We start from the raw sequence: 16,311 nt of genomic DNA, 5'->3' as shown, positions 1-16,311 counted from the left end.
GAAAGGAGGGAATGGGCAATATTCCATTAGCCCATTTTGCGATTCTTGCAAAAGAAAGCATTTTGGAAGATGCAAAGGATATTGCAATTTTTGCAAAATTCCAGGGCATCAAGAAGAAGACTGCAGGAGGAAGAGATTTTCAGTCTGCTACAACTGTGGAGAAGCTGGACATCTTAGGCCAGATTGTCCAAAGCTGAACAAACTATCTAACAATAAAGTTAAACCTGCAGAAGAAGCAAAAAGGAATGTAAGAGCCTTCCAACTGACTACTCAGGAAGCAGAGCTCATTCCAGATGTGATAGCTGGTACGTTCTTAGTTTACAACGTTTACACAAAAGTATTATTTGACTCTGGTGCAAACCAAAGTTTTATAAATACTTCATTCTGTCAAGCTCTTAACTTATCTTTAACCAGCATTAGGCAAAATTCTACAGTCGAAACGACAGACGGAAAATCTGTTAGCATAAATAAAGTTTTGCAAAAAGAAAATATAGAACTCTCAGATCATAATTTTTTTTTGCAAACCTATTACCTACGAAATTAGCTGAATTTGATGTTGTGTTAGGAATGGATTGGTTAGTAGCCAACCATGCTCGAATTCTCTGTGATAAGAACTTTATAAAAAAATTCAGGCACCCGCCGGAGAAGTAATTGTGATTACAGGAAATAAACCACGTAAGGACACGAAGTTCATAGCAGTAATGGAAGTTGCTAGTTATGAACGAAAGCAAGGAATAGTATATATGATTTCAGTAATCATTAATACTAAGAGTAAAGGACTTAAGGAAATTCCTGTAGTTTCAGAATACCCAGATGTATTCTCAGAAGAGTTACCAGGATTACCACCAGATAGGGAGATAGAATTTAGGATTAATCTAATTCCCGAAACTATACCGATAGCCTAGGCACCTTATCGGTTAGCACCCACAGAAATATTAAAACTGGAAAATCAATTAGATGAATTATTAAGTAAAGGTTTCATACAACCTAGTTTATCCCCGTGGGAGGGGGTACCAGTGTTGTTTGTTAAGAAAAAGGATGATCCGATGAGAATGGGTGTTAATTATAGAGAATGGAATAAGGTTACAATTAATTAAGAATCGATACCCATTACCTAGGATTGATGATCTTTTCGTTCAACTTCAAGGAGCTAGATATTTTTTCTAAGATATACCTACGTTCCGGATATCATCAATTAAAAGTACAAGAGAAAGACATACCTAAATCTGCTTTCAGAACTAGGTATGGTCATTACAAGTTTACAGTCATGCCCTTCGGATTAATGAATGCACCTGCAGCATTAATGGACAAAATAAATAGGATCTGTAAACCATATTTGGATAAATTTGTAATTATCTTCATCGACGATATACTTATTTATGTCAAAAGTCGGGAAAAACATTATCAGCACTTGCATGCACTCTTAATTTTGTTAAGAAAAGAGAAGCTTTTCGCCAAATTTTTCGAAGTGTGAATTTTGGCTGCCAAAAGTGCAATTTCTAGGTCATATGGTGAATCATGAAGGTATTCACATAGATCCTGATAAGATAGCAGCAATTACCAAATGGCAGGTTCCGCAATCCGTAATGGAAGTTAGGAGTTTTGTAGGTTTAGCCAGATACTATAAACGATTTATTAAGGATTTTTCCAAGATAGCTATATCATTAACTAAGCTAACCTGTAAAAACAGTTAAGTTTGAATAAGGACCTAAACAAGAAGAAGCCTTTAGGATCTTAAAGTATAAATTAAACAAATGTCCCAATCTTAGCCTTACCAGAAGGAATAGAAGATTTTAAAGTATACGGTGATGCTTCAAAGCTAGAATTTGGATGTGTGTTAATACAACGCAAAAAGGTAATTGCGTATGTATCAAGGCAATTGAAAAAGCACGAAGAAAAGTATACCACTCATGACTTAGAATTAGGAGCCATAATTTTGCCCTTAAGATTTGGAGATATTATCTGTATGGAAGTAAGTTTACTGTCTATACGGGTCATAAGAATTTAAGATATATATTTGAGCAAAAAGACTTAAACATAAGGCAAAGGAGATGGATGAAAATCCTAAGTGACTACGACTGTGATATTCAGTATCACGAAGGAAAGGCTGAAGACGGCTAGAGATCGCCAGAAGAGTTATACAGATAATAGACGAAAGCCGTTGGAGTTGCAAGTTGGAGACAAAAATGCTATTGAAAATATCTCCTTGGAAAGGAGTTGTTAAATTCGGTAAGAAAGGAAAACTAAGTCCAAGGTACGTAGGACCATTTCCAGTGATCCAACGTGTAGGACCAGTAGCCTATCGTCTACAACTACCAAAAAAACCAGCTGGAGTACATGATGTATTTCATATATCCAATCTCAAGAAATGTCTATCTGACGAATCCCTGGTAGTACCTCTTCAAGATATAGAGGTAAATGAAAAGCTGAAATTCGTAGAGAGACCACTACAGATAAAAGATAGGAAAGTTAAATTTCTCAGGCACAAACGACTAGTATTAGTCAAAGTCAAGTGGAATTCAAAGAAAGGACCAAAATACACTTGGGAGCTGGAATCAGAAATGAAGTAAAAATATCCTCATTTATTCCAGTAAATCTCGAGGACGAGATTTTTCTTAAGGTGGGGAGGATGTAACAACTCTCACCAAAATCAACACTTAGGGTGTTAATTATCTATTAAGGAAACCCTAATTGAGAAACCCAAGTAATTCTGGATAAACCCTAAAATTTTCAGAACAATCAGAATCAGGATCAGGGCCCCTAAAACTCAAGGGGGATAAACCCTAATCGATATTTATCTTCTAAATTCATTGTTGAAATGAATTTAATCACATACTGACTCATCTAGGCTGTTTGGGACACGAAACAACCTAGGCTAGAAAGTAGACCCGTCGCGCCACGTGACGGGTACACATGTTCCTTTCGCGTGGCGCGAGGGGGGCAATTTTCTGGGTATAAATAGTCGGGTCTGGGACTTGACATTCTGCTTTAATTCGACGTTCAAATTCCTATTATGTTTTGAGTTATAGTCGAAATAGTCCAACAACACACACAATTCACGAATCACTGCCGCAATCAGGGTAATAACTCGATCGCTATTACGATTCAACGTCCGATAGATTGTAACTATCCAACGATTGTTGAGTGCTGCTCAAATTGAGTTTATACTTTGTTATTCATCGTGATTTCTACTTGAATGTTTGAGTGCTGTTCGATCTCGGACTATACTCTGTCATTCGTTGTGAATCCGTTGAATTGATAAGTATTGCACCTTATTAATCGTTGTGAGGGTTTAATCTCGTGAATTGTCGTAACTGCTGTATTAGTTACTAACCCGTTTGTGTGTGCATTGTTATTTAAATTAGGTTAATCAAGGCTAATCAGTAGGCTTATACTCTGCTCGTTAAATCTGCAATGTGAGTCATTCTCTTTTTATCAACTGTTTTACAATACTCCAAATTATTTTCAAGAGTTATAATTATAGGGACTAAGTCGTGGATATCTTGAATCACTGGCTAGTGGGGTATTGTGCACATTACTAATTTCCTCCCAGTTAGGTTCATTGACGTACTAGGGATAATCATCACTATTTGGGTTCATTGACCTAATAGTGGTATGACCATCGTCACCATTGTGTCATGTCACCATTGTGACACGGCGCCAGATAAATATAAGATATAAACCATTGTAATCGCTCTTATGCTGTAATTTTATAACTAAGGGTCGTTTTATAAAACCTGAATGAACTCACTCAGTATTTCCCCGCTGACAAAACCTTTTTCAAACATGTTTCAGGTGATCTGTTGTGAGCTAAGAAAAGTGCCGTGGAGCACTACCAGCTTAGAGAAGTGGCTCAATGTAAATAAATAAAGAAACATGCTTTGAAAAATAAAGATTTCCCAGTGAAATCACCTTATTGTAAATTACAGGGTTTTATCCCTAAATTATGTAACGTGTAGTTTTAATATTGAAAGATCCTGTTTTAAAAAGACTTCCGCTGTCGCCTAAATTAAATACCACGGGATTTCTGTCCCGCGGCTCCTGAAACGGGTCAAACCGGGTCGGGGGCCGTGACAGAATATCTCAGAACCTCGGCAATCTCTCAAACGAAATTTCGGTACCTGAAGGGGTATGGTCCTAGATCTCGCGTCAGCATCGACCACGAGTGACCATTACCCTTATCAAAACCTCCACTAGCTAACAACCTACTTGTGTCCGTGCGGGAATGCATCGACACAATGGTTGAATCCAATCTGTCCAGTGATGGAGGACTTACCTGGAATATTAGAACGGTAGAGTGATGCGGCATAGCATCACATCTGGTGTATGAAAACGGAAGTATTCACAGCGATGCGGCCCCGCACCGCATCCAGTGAACACTTCTATCAATACAAGGAAGCTGGATAACAGCAACAGTCGCCACAGGCGACGATGCGGCTGGCACCGCATCTCGCGTATTTCTTGATCACAAGAAAGAGACGCGATAACATCAGATGTTAACGCAGGCAGCGATGCGGCTCGCACCGCATCCTATACGGCCAACAAGTGGGACTGACACACCAGTGCAAGTAGCGCCAATGACAGTCATCTGTCAGGGCTACGTATGCAACAGACTGACGTGGCGTAACCTCCACACCCGACAAGCCTGACACACCTGCAAAGGTGCAGCACGTCGTCAGTCTGTCCTCATCCTCCTCCTTCACTCCTCGGCTATAAATACCAACCCCAAACCAGGTTTGAGGTATCTCTTCACAACTCTCTCACTACTACTACTATCATACTTTGCTTCCCAAGCAGATTACTGATTCTCACGCCGGAGAGTGGTAACAAGGAGCACCCCCCACCCCATCCTCCTTGTTACGAGTCACGGTTTGTTTCCTTGTGCAGGAGATCAACCCACCGGTGATCCAGTCAACGATCCTCGGGAGGAAGGGATTAACCCTTCTTGACGAGACCAGTGAGGTAACCCTGCCCGGTTAACCATTGTTTCACCAGTACCAAGACCATATGCCAATGAATGGTTCCCACCTGGTCTTCAGTCGATTTAAGATATATATATCATCCTGCACACTTTAAAATGATTGTGAGCCTACTGATACATCTTATATAGAGCTGTTTATCGTTTTTCATTTAAGGTTTAAAGAGGTTTGGATAGACCACTGATGTACTATCATATTCTCTTTTGCTCGCCAGGAAACTCATTTTGTTTTTTCCATGTTTTTGTGTTTTTTTTTTAAATTTTCGATGTTTTTGGATTTTTCAAATATTGGATTTACTCCCCCTAAAATCAACAAACTAAGATAAAATTTAAAAGACACAAAGATATTTACAAAAACGATTTCCCGATGTCGGTTAACTCATGTTTTACCTTAATGTCATTTACCAAAATTAAATTTTAATCAGAAATGATTTTATCGAATTTTGGAAAAATCACTTGGCATGTCGGTAAGCGGTGTGGACCATGACAACATTGACGAGTTTCATATTAAAACGATCACGTGTGAGGTGATATTCGAGATCAACGTGTCAGGCCAAAGAGTGTTGTACGAGATGATAATAGTTCATAAAGCAGCATAAAAATCAACAAGTATAGGAGAGATAAGAAATTCAAAACCGTAATCCTGCAACTTCTTCGTGTATTGCCAGGAATTTGAGTGCTCTCCCAAACTGGATATCCACCCGGTGTGGATTTCAAGGTCAATTCTTTGTAGCTACTGAGAAATCTCTTCACAGCAACAAGATCATAAACCTTTGGGTCTGGCTGGTCTTCCACATTGCACCAGCGAAGGTCTTTATCTTTCTCTTTGAGAAGTAGTGTGCAGTCAATCCCGCTTACCACGAAAAGGAAAGAACGGAAAAAGAAGAGCTGCAAGAGGATAGATAAAAAGATAACTAGATCAATGTTCAATCCACGCCAAGGAATCCGCACACCCAGTTGGTTTGTTCAACGAACACATTTTCATCAATCACACCGCGAAGAAATGTACACTGCACGTTCATTTTGTTGAATGTGAACTTCAGACGTGCTGCAGGTGCGTACAATTTGATTTGAATCTATCCCGGGGACCCGATCAAAGCCTTTAACAATCACACTTTTGGAATGATTTTCATTTTGTCGAAGTTATCAATTTCTTTCAACAGACAACTCTGTTTCCCCTTTCTTTTTCTCTCCATCAAAGGCAACAATTTCTTATGTCGCCTATCTTGTGCAAGAACGCTCCACTATCAATTATCCTATGACTATCTATAGTTCCTCCTGGAACTTCCTGCACACTCACTCAGAGATTAGTTGGAAAGGGGGACCCAAGCCTTCATAGACTTAGGTTTCCCCTGAGAATCAAGAAATATAATTTCAATTTCTTGAAGATTTTCAAACACCGCACCTCCCCCTGAACTTTCACCCTTTTTAGGTTTCCAAGTTTGTTTTTGTTTACCAGTTTGATTCTTATAAACAGATTTTGAAACTTCTGGTTTTAATGATTGTGAAGAACTTGGTTCCCTTTTTACCGTTTTGACTTTAGATTTCAAAGCCTTTTCAACAGCTTTGATGTTTTGACGTCGTTGTTTTGTTTCTTGTTCTTTAACAGTTCGTTTATCATGTTTTGGTGAAACAGGACGACGTTGTGGGTGAACCTTTTCAGGTGGGGCTCTTTCAATAAAATTTGGTTTGGGCGAGTTTGTGCAGTCTTTAGTAATGTGCCCAAACTTCCCACATTTGAGACAAGTTCTCCTTTCAACAAACTTAGGAGAATCTGATCGATGACCTGACGTAGAAGTTGTAGCCCAGAGGTACTAGCTTCACACCCGTTTGTGTGTTGGGTGTAATTGTTATCACTATTACGTTTCAAAATGTTGACTTTTTGTACAAAATCGGTATTTGATTTATTTTCAAAAGTCTCCACTTTATCAGTACCTTTGGAGGCCACAAACTTAACGTCTTTTGCTTTCTTCTTGTAATGAGCTCCTTTTGAATCAACCTTAGCCTTTGGCTTTGGAGCTCGTTGTTGTTGTTTACCCTTAAAAGCAATTGGTTGTTGCTTTGTCGGTGATTTTTGATTTCCGAATTGTTTCCTGATTTCAGCTTTTGGAATTGGATCACATTGTGTTACCACAACTCCGGGGATGGTCTTTCCCAAAAACTTGCTTGTGTTATCTTCAAAAACTTTATCAATCAAAGATGGATTGACATTTTTAATTGGAAAATCATTGTCTGAATAAATTTTAACATCTCCGACCAAAGTATACAACACGTTATCACTTTTAACGGTAGACACAAATTCTTTGACTTCCTTTACATGATTAATCACTTGTTTGGCAACTTGTTGCACAACTGGAATATGAGGATCACAAAGAATATGATTCTCAATTGGAATTTCTATTCCCTTCTTCATATCAAGTGATTCATCCTGATCACTCAAACCTGATTCATCATCCGAAGAATCATAGTCCTCAATGGTTGGAGGGCTTTGATTTGAAGCACATGATGACTTTTCCTTTCTATCAGATGAGCCCTCCGATGAATTGTCCGTTTTGAACCCTAAGCCAGTTGTAACTTCCTCATAATCAAGAGGTACAGTTGACCCAAAACACGGCATTTCCTCCTCATCGGGCATTCGAGTATAGTTGTGTCTCAAAGGGGGTGGACACGCCTTATACCCAATGCCTTTTCTTTTCCCTTTTTGCTGTTGAACGTCAATGATGTGATCAAGCACAAATCGGGAGTTAGAATAACTCTCCAATTTTTGCTTGATAGCATCATGCTCGCATTTGGCAATGGCTAGTTCCTTTTTGGTTTCCTCAACAATGTTAATATAATCGTTAATACTAACTTGTTTGTGATAAACAACTTTGTTCAATTTGGAAACACTTTTCTTTAGGGTTTCAATTACAGATTTAAAATCCTTTTCGTTTCGAGTTAACGCCATGTTTGCCTCTTTGCACTTAGACAATTCAATAACCAAACTCTGATTGTGACTATGAACCGTTTCAGATTCACGTTTCAATTCAGCACATTTAAGTTTCATATCAGCACAATCACTACATATGCTAGGAGTTTCAAATTTTACCTGACTTGTAGAAGCTGTGACATTAGCCATAAAGGCAGTCTGAGAAGAGAAAGATCCATCTTCAGTGAGAACCTTCTCCTTTTCTTTTGATGTAGCATCAGCTTTCTTGATCAAGTCAGATTTCTTGTCAGCATCATTCGACAAATCAGCTTCAGAATCCATTCCCTCCTTCACGTCCGATTCTGAACCGTAATCACTCACACCTGACCCATGTTCATCAGTACTGCCACTGTATCCCGAACTATCATCTTTTCCTGAAGATTCACCATCATTGACATTCTTGACAATTTCAGCATAAAACACAGTTCCTCCTTGATCTCCACCTCCACATTGTACAGACCAGTCACACCTTTCATCAGTTTGATTTGAGTTGGACGTGGATGTAACTGTTTGATTTCTGAAAGGATTCCGGTTGCTCTCTTGAGGTTGAGCTTGAGATGGTTTTGGAATATAGGCATTTGGATCAAAAGGTCTTCCAAATGTTTGTGGTTGGACTTGTGGTTGTGATGGAACAGGAATATAAGCCCTCAGATCGAACTGAGGTTGAGTAGTATTAACTTGAGGTGGAGGTTGGGGTGTTGGAATAGGAATATAAGGACTACTCAAATGAGGTGCAGAATAAGCCTGAGCTTGAGCACTCATATGCGCTGGCGGATAATAGGCACTCGGATCGAAAACCGGAGGTGGAGCTGAATGTGGAAACGGAAAGAAGCTCGACATTGGATTGTTATTTGTGAGTAATTACTTGAAACACCAAATGCGAAACCCAAATGAACGACAAGGCCCAAACCACCTTAAATTGTTGAGGCCCACCACTTAGTGATATATAATCCAAAAATTAGCCCAAGTCAACAAAACCTAACAATAGTTTATAAGCCACTATCGATTCAGATCATATGTCTTCCTCTCTTTCTTCGATACCCACCACCAAACAAAACCCCAAATAACAACAACTGGTGCAGCTTCTTTCAACCAAAATTTCAACAATTTCAAACTTAAACTCACTAAAAATATCTGTGATTTTTTTTTGTAAAGATTAGGCCCAACTCCAAAATGACTATTTAAGCCCAAACTTTGCTTTCATAATCACGTGACTACCTTAAGTTGTCAAAACTCTTCACTTTGATTGATTTTTATTATTTTTAAAAACAAACAATTTGACATTTGAAGACACAACCTGATAATGTTTTTTTTTTTAATTAATTGTAAGAATTTTGAACCTCTTTCATTAAAAAATATGTCACGTGAATATGTAAGTGGCTGGAAATACTTAATTCTATTGGGCCGAAACTCTTGAACAGTTAATGGGTCGGTGCAATGTTTGTTTATGAATGACGACACTGAATTGAAGGCTGAAAATGAAACCTCTTAAAATTTAAAATTTAATATATATATTTTTTAATTATATCGAAACCCTATTTGACTAAACAAAACTTTTGTTTGAATTTGACGAAACCGAGATAATTGGACGAAACTGAATGAATAAGGTTTGCGACGAAACTGAATGTTAATTGGACGACGAAACTGAAATGATGATGAAATGACGAAACAGATTGGGATTGATATGTGCGACGAAACAGTTCAGATCGACGAAACTGAAGGGAATTCAGATCCGACGAAAAGGAATGGCGAAATGTAATGAATTATCGACGAAAAGAAATGGCGAAACTAATTCGACGAGACTCAATACATGTCGACGAAACTGAGTTTGAGTTTATGATCGACGAACCAGATTTATATGACGAAACTGATTTTTGATGCTGTTCGACGAAACTGGTGAATGTTTTTTTTTAAATCGATGAAACTTAATATAAATAAATCTTACGAAACTGATGTTAATTTTTGGGCGACGAAACTGAGTTCCTTTTGACCTCTATGTGTGAAACTATGGGTTTAGTCTCCTGTAAGTTTCACCGAATGAAGGATATGGACAAGACAGAAAGTTGGTAAACTTTTTCAAATGGTAAATCTTATCCCTTACCTTTTTCCTTTTCTCTGACACAGTGTACACCAATTTCAACTCATGGCCATGCTTATCTTACCAACAAAGCATGGTGATACAATATTTTAATCAAATAATCGGTAGGTTATTTTTTTTTTTTTTAATTTTAAAATCCACCAACAACTTCTACCTTCACTTTATAAGATCAAAAAGTGGAAATATGAAGAACACAAATGAACAAGTGAAGAACACTTTGAAGATATGAACTTGATGAGTTTTCCGGTGAAATTATGATGATTCCGGTCACCGAACACTTTTCTGAAACACGATTTTGCTTAAAACTTTCAACAAAAACCAAAAGCTAACATGTAGAAAAGCAAAATAATAAGGTTTGTACTGCAAAACAACACTTCAAACACTGATTTTCAACAAATATTTCCGGTAAATATGATTTTTTTTAAGAACAAGAACTGAAAAATCACTAAAAACCACTTGATAAAAACCCAAACTTGTTTGGTTTTAAACAAGGATTAGAGCCAAAGCTCTGATACCAATTGTAGGTCCCGTTTTTCCGGTGGATCGATAACGAAAACCTATCCTTGTTTATCACAAACACGGTAACGGGTGCGGAATCCCCGTGACGGTGCAAACCAAACAAAGTGTAAAATAAGAACACGTGTAACCAAAAGATTCAATATCTATTGATTAGGGATGAGAACGATACAAACATATACAAACAATGTTTAAAGACTGTCTCTCAAAGTCTCACAGCTCTCGTGTCTCGTCCAAGTTTCACACAGAAACTAAGAGAGCTATTTATACTAAAACAGAGACACAGACTTGACGAAACGCAACTAACTCTCGGCGAAACACTCAAAGTCGACGAAACAGAAGTGTTTCGTCGACAACCACTTCACATTTAGTTCTGTTTCGTCGTTTCTAATTTGAGCCCAAATGAAAGACAAAGGTCCAAGACAAGTTTCGGCCCCACATGTTTGGAATTACGGCCAGAACATGTTTATGGTTAAATCTTTCATTTAGTCAACATAGGACAAAGGTTGTGACATCACCATGACATCACAATGATGATGTCATGGTGATGTGTAAACGGGAATGGGTCCGCGGCTCTCCGTGCTTCGCGTGTCGAACTCTGGGGCGCACGACGGAGGAATGTCGTGACGTCGGGCTTGAGCCGGACCTAACCATGTCGAGACCAAGTCGTACCGAGCCGAGTTGAACCGAGCCGACTCGCGTCCACACAAAGTGTATCAACAAAGGCAAGAACCTTAATAAACCATTCCCTTAACCCGCGACCAGGTAGCCAACATATCTCTATATAGACCGTAGAGACATGAATGATGTAAATAGACAGTAAAGTAATGTCAAGACACCACGGACAAATGATAAAGAAAATTCACCTTCAACATAATGATGATGTGTAACTCGTGATTGTTATTTTATTCAATTTAGATTTGCGAAAAAGTCAGAGTCACCGGATAACAATTTAGAAGACATGCTTGTCTTTGCACAATTCACAAGAGAATCCTTTCCAAGCTTGTCAACCTAAAGAAAAACAAAAGAATACTTAAGGTTAGGGGCGAGCAGAAACCGAAAAAACTCATCCAAAAAACAGAATTGCACAAGAAACCGTAAAAAACAAACCAAAATTTATGGTTCAGTTATAGTTTTACATTTTTTAAAACCAAAAAAATCATTTTTAATGGTTGTTGTATATTGGTTATAGGAATTATTAGTTTCAATCTTGAATGTTGAGTATTTATAATAAAAACATTAACATGTTTATCTATCTTTGAAATGATTTATCCATTGCTTAAAAAATAACAAAATTTAAGATATAGCTAAAATGATTTTCAAAGTATTATAAAAGAAAATGTCTTAATAAAAAATTTGGAGAAACATAAAAATAGATTAGAAGGTTAGGTTTATGTGAACAATATTAATTAAAAACTAAAAAGGTTAGATACAATAACTTAAATGTAAACATCTAAGAAAGATTCTTGAAACTTGGTTTTAACTTTTTTTTTGAATCTTACAAAATTTTGTTCCAAAAACAGGAAAACTGAATCGTTGCTAAAACCGAAAAAACAGAAACCGAACGGTTTTCAATTACCGAAAACCAAAAATTTCAGTTGTGTTTTTGGTTTTACCATAAAACCGAACCGTTACTGGAACAAAAAAAAAAAAAAAAACCAAACGGTTTTCAATAACCAAAAACCAAACATTTTGGTTGTGGTTTTCGTTTTACCGTAAAACTGAACCGTGCACACCCCTACTTAAGATAATCAAAAGATAATATAGCTTCTTCAACATAAACGTAAGAAAATCCAATTCTTGTAGACGTACTTTCGGCATTTTCACATATTACTATACAATAGTATTACCTTAATCGCGAGCTTCTCTTCAATATATTTGCATGCTTCTCTCATTGCAAGCTACGAACATTAAAACAAAAAAAAAAAATATATATGCCCATGAGCAAAAATTAATAAAACAATATTATATAGAAGACGAAGAATTGATTAACACTCACTCTGTAAAATCATTCGCATTTTTAATTTCATTGGTATTATTTAGATGCAAATGTTTTGGATTTCATTGGTATTATTTAGATGCAAATATTTAGATATATGTAGGTTCGTTCATCCGAAATTAATGCAAATGTTTTGGATTTAAATGATTTGCATTTATTAAAAATGATTTGTATGTATTTGTCTTCCTTGCAATAACTTTCCAACAATTACAAAATCATTACAAGTTGTCTACTTGTCATATATCACTTAAAGTAGATAAGCAATTATCCCCTTTTGTTTGTATTTTTGAGATTTGTAAGAGAATTGTTATGTATATGTAACAAGATTGGTATTTATTATCAATGATTGTTGTCTATTTGTCATATATCACTTAAAGTATGAAGATGTATTAATTGCTGTTAGGGTTCTCTTATTTATTACAACTAGCATGGTATATTAAAAAAATATTGTATGTTGGAGATTACTTGCTATTGTATTTCAGCTTTAGTTAATTTTGAAGTTATGTGAATTTTTTTTTGTAATAACAACCATGTTTACATCTGTTTTTTTTTCTTCTTCAGTGGTAATATAGTGGGTTGTACATTGTGGAATGAATACGCCCAACAGTTCAAAGATTTCTTGGATATAAAAAACCCGACTGAGTCTGTAATGGCTGTCATTCAGCAGGAAAGATTAATGAATGGCATGGTAATTTCGTCAATATAATTGATTGTTTTATTATTGTAGTATAATTTCGAATCTAAAATCTCCTAAATGAAGGAACATGAACAATGAATTCCATTTGATTAATTAAATGAATAAAGACGAACAAAGGTTGCGTTTGTTCAGTTTAGTTTAGTTTATGGCCAGTAAAAGAAACTTAGATATTTGAAACATTATTTGGGATAATTATATTTATGCTTATTATGTCTAACTTGTGGCTTTCTTTGGGATTATTATCTTTATGATTTTAATATCAAGTGCTTAAGAAGGTGAATGTATCTAATGTTTGGTATTAAAAATGTTGTTTTTTATTTATTAAAACGATATATGTTCGTCTGTATTCTTAAACAAGTTCGATTCCTTAGTGAATGAACACAAACAAGAAATTGTGTTCGATATGTGTTCATGAACAAATTTATTGCTAAACAAACAAAATTGAACAAGGCTTCGTTAAGTTTGATTCGTTTACATGCCTAATTTCAAACCTATACAAAGCAAATAAGAGAGTTAACACACCCTATAAATAGCAAATCAGAGAGGTAGCTCAACCTTATGTAGAACGAATTAAGAGGTGCCTCACCCTTATACAAAGCATATTAGAGAGGTACATCAATGCTATCATAATGAGTTTAGGTTTTTGGTTCGTTACAAAGCAAATTAGAGAAGTAGCCTAACTATATTGTAACAAGTTTAGGGTTTCAGTAATTACAGAGTTAGTTAGTAGTTGGTAAGGTAGCTTAACCCTGTATAATCATGCCCTGGTCGATGGGTGGTATGTGCAAAGCGTGATATATTTTTATTGATATTTTAAGCCCATTTTACACATTAGTCAAGTTTTAAATTTATAAAACACGATATTCTACTAACACTAAACACACACTTGGTCAAGTGCACCCATCGTGAGCGTAGTATAGCATTGGTAAGATACCGAGGTCGTCCAAGGACACAAGAGCTTTTAGTACCGGTTTATCCTTAACGTCTAATCAATCTAAAATTTTTTGAGAAAATATTTCAAAACATGAAAATAAAAACTAAAAAATGCAGAAATAAAAATAAAATAAAACAGATAGACAAGATGAATCACTTGGATCCGACTCGTCTTTAATGTATCCTTTGATGATTTTTGGACTTTCGGACTTTTTAAGAGAGTATCTTAGTTATAGTAGTTGGCCCCTCCTTTGAAGGTGGCGTTACCCTCAACCTAGTGGTTTGAGTCAGCAAGGATACAATCTCAAAGGGTCGGAATATTGAAAGATAATTAATTAAGTTATTAATGCGAAAAGTGGTAGGCCCCTATTTTAAAGGTGACGTTACCATCGGCTAAGTGGTTTGAGTCAGCAGAGATACAATCCCAAGTAGCCGGTTTAATGTATTAATAGTAGTTTACATATGAGGGGATCAGGCCATTTGCACCCTCGCCATCCAATACCAGTGGGTATTGAAGGAAGTCCTAGTAAGCTTGACCCAGGTCCTTGCAGGTTCTATACACTGAACAAGGCAAGAACCTTAATAAACCATTTTCTTAACCCCCGACCAGGTAGCCAACATATCTCTATATAGACTGTAGAGACATGAATGATGTAAATAGACATTAAAGTAATGCCAAGACACCACGGACAAATGATAAAGAATATTCACCTTTAACATAATGATGATGTGTAACTCGTGATTGTTATTTTATTCATTTTAGATGAAGTAAAAAATAAAACTGGAACTTTAGAAAAATAATAAAAGCGTACCAGATTTGCGAAAAAGTCAGAGTTACCGGATAACAATTTAGAAGACATGCTTGTCTTTGCACAATTCACAAGAGAATCCTTTCCAAGCTTGTCAACCTAAAGAAAAACAAAAGAATACTTAAGGTTAGGGGTGAGCGGAAAACCGAAAAAACTGATCCAAAAAACAGAATTGCACAAGAAACCGAAAAAACCAAACCAAAATTTATGGTTCAGTTACAGTTTTACATTTTTTAAAACCAAAAAAATCATTTTTAATGGTTGTTATATATTGGTTATAGGAATTATTAGTTTCAATCTTGAATGTTGAGTATTTATAATAAAAACATTAACATGTTTATCTATCTTTGAAATGATTTATCCATTGCTTTAAAATAACAAAATTTAAGATATAACTAAAATGATTTTCAAAGTATTATAAAAGAAAATGTCTTAATAAAAAATTTGGAGAAACATAAAAATAGATTAGAAGGTTAGGTTTATGTGAACAATATTAATTAAAAACTAAAAAGGTTAGATACCATAACTTAAATGTAAACATCTAAGAAAGATTCTTGAAACTTGGTTTTAACTTTTTTTTTGAATCTTACGAAATATTGTTCCAAAAACTGGAAAACTGAACCGTTGCTAAAACCGAAAAAACAGAAACCGAACTGTTTTCAATTACCGAAAACCAAAAATTTCAGTTGCGTTTTTGGTTTTACCATAAAACCAAACCGTTACTAGAACCAAAAAAAAAAAAAAAAAAAAAAACAAAACCAAACGGTTTTCAATAACCAAAAACCAAACATTTTGGTTGTGGTTTTAGTTTTACCGTAAAACTGAACCGTGCACACCCTTACTTAAGATAATCAAAAGATAATATAGCTTCTTCAACATAAACGTAAGAAAATCCAATTCTTGTAGACGTACTTTCGGCATTTTCACATATTACTATACAATAGTATTACCTTAATCGCGACTTCTCTTCAATATATTTGCATGCTTCTCTCATTGCAAGCTACGAACATTAAAACAAAAAAAAATATACATGCCCATGAGCAAAAATTAACAAAACAATATTATATAGAAGACGAAGAATTGATTAACACTCACTCTGTATTCACAAGATCATTTGCTCTCTGCAAAATTATCATAAGAATATATTAATAAACATTTTACATCAGGGGTCGAATTCTTTTATGAAAAATAGCAAATACAAAGATGTATTTACTAGAATATGTATATTAATACCTTGAGTAATTCAGCTGCTACAATGACAACAGAAGTAGTGCCATCTCCTACTTCTCTATCTTGGAGCTCGGCCAGTTCAA

The 16,311-nt window shown here is 35.9% G+C and overlaps 1 protein-coding gene across 1 annotated transcript in view; it reads right to left on the bottom strand.

The window, feature by feature from the left end:
• Positions 1-11,469: 11,469 nt before the first annotated feature.
• The window catches only part of LOC110933216 (T-complex protein 1 subunit alpha-like), a 47,604-nt gene continuing 42,762 nt past the window's right edge, over positions 11,470-16,311 (bottom strand). The window contains exons 6-7 of the mRNA XM_035989351.1: positions 12,411-12,461; positions 11,470-11,571 (exon numbers count right to left, since the gene is read on the bottom strand). Of these exons, the coding sequence (XP_035845244.1) occupies positions 11,470-11,571; positions 12,411-12,461 (153 nt within the window). The remainder of the gene's footprint in view (positions 11,572-12,410; positions 12,462-16,311) is intronic.

This window comes from Helianthus annuus, chromosome 4 (assembly GCF_002127325.2).
Source record: "Helianthus annuus cultivar XRQ/B chromosome 4, HanXRQr2.0-SUNRISE, whole genome shotgun sequence".
Taxonomy (NCBI): domain Eukaryota; kingdom Viridiplantae; phylum Streptophyta; class Magnoliopsida; order Asterales; family Asteraceae; genus Helianthus; species Helianthus annuus.
Note: the sequence above shows the minus strand (reverse complement) of the source record. Positions and strands in the feature narration are given on the sequence as shown.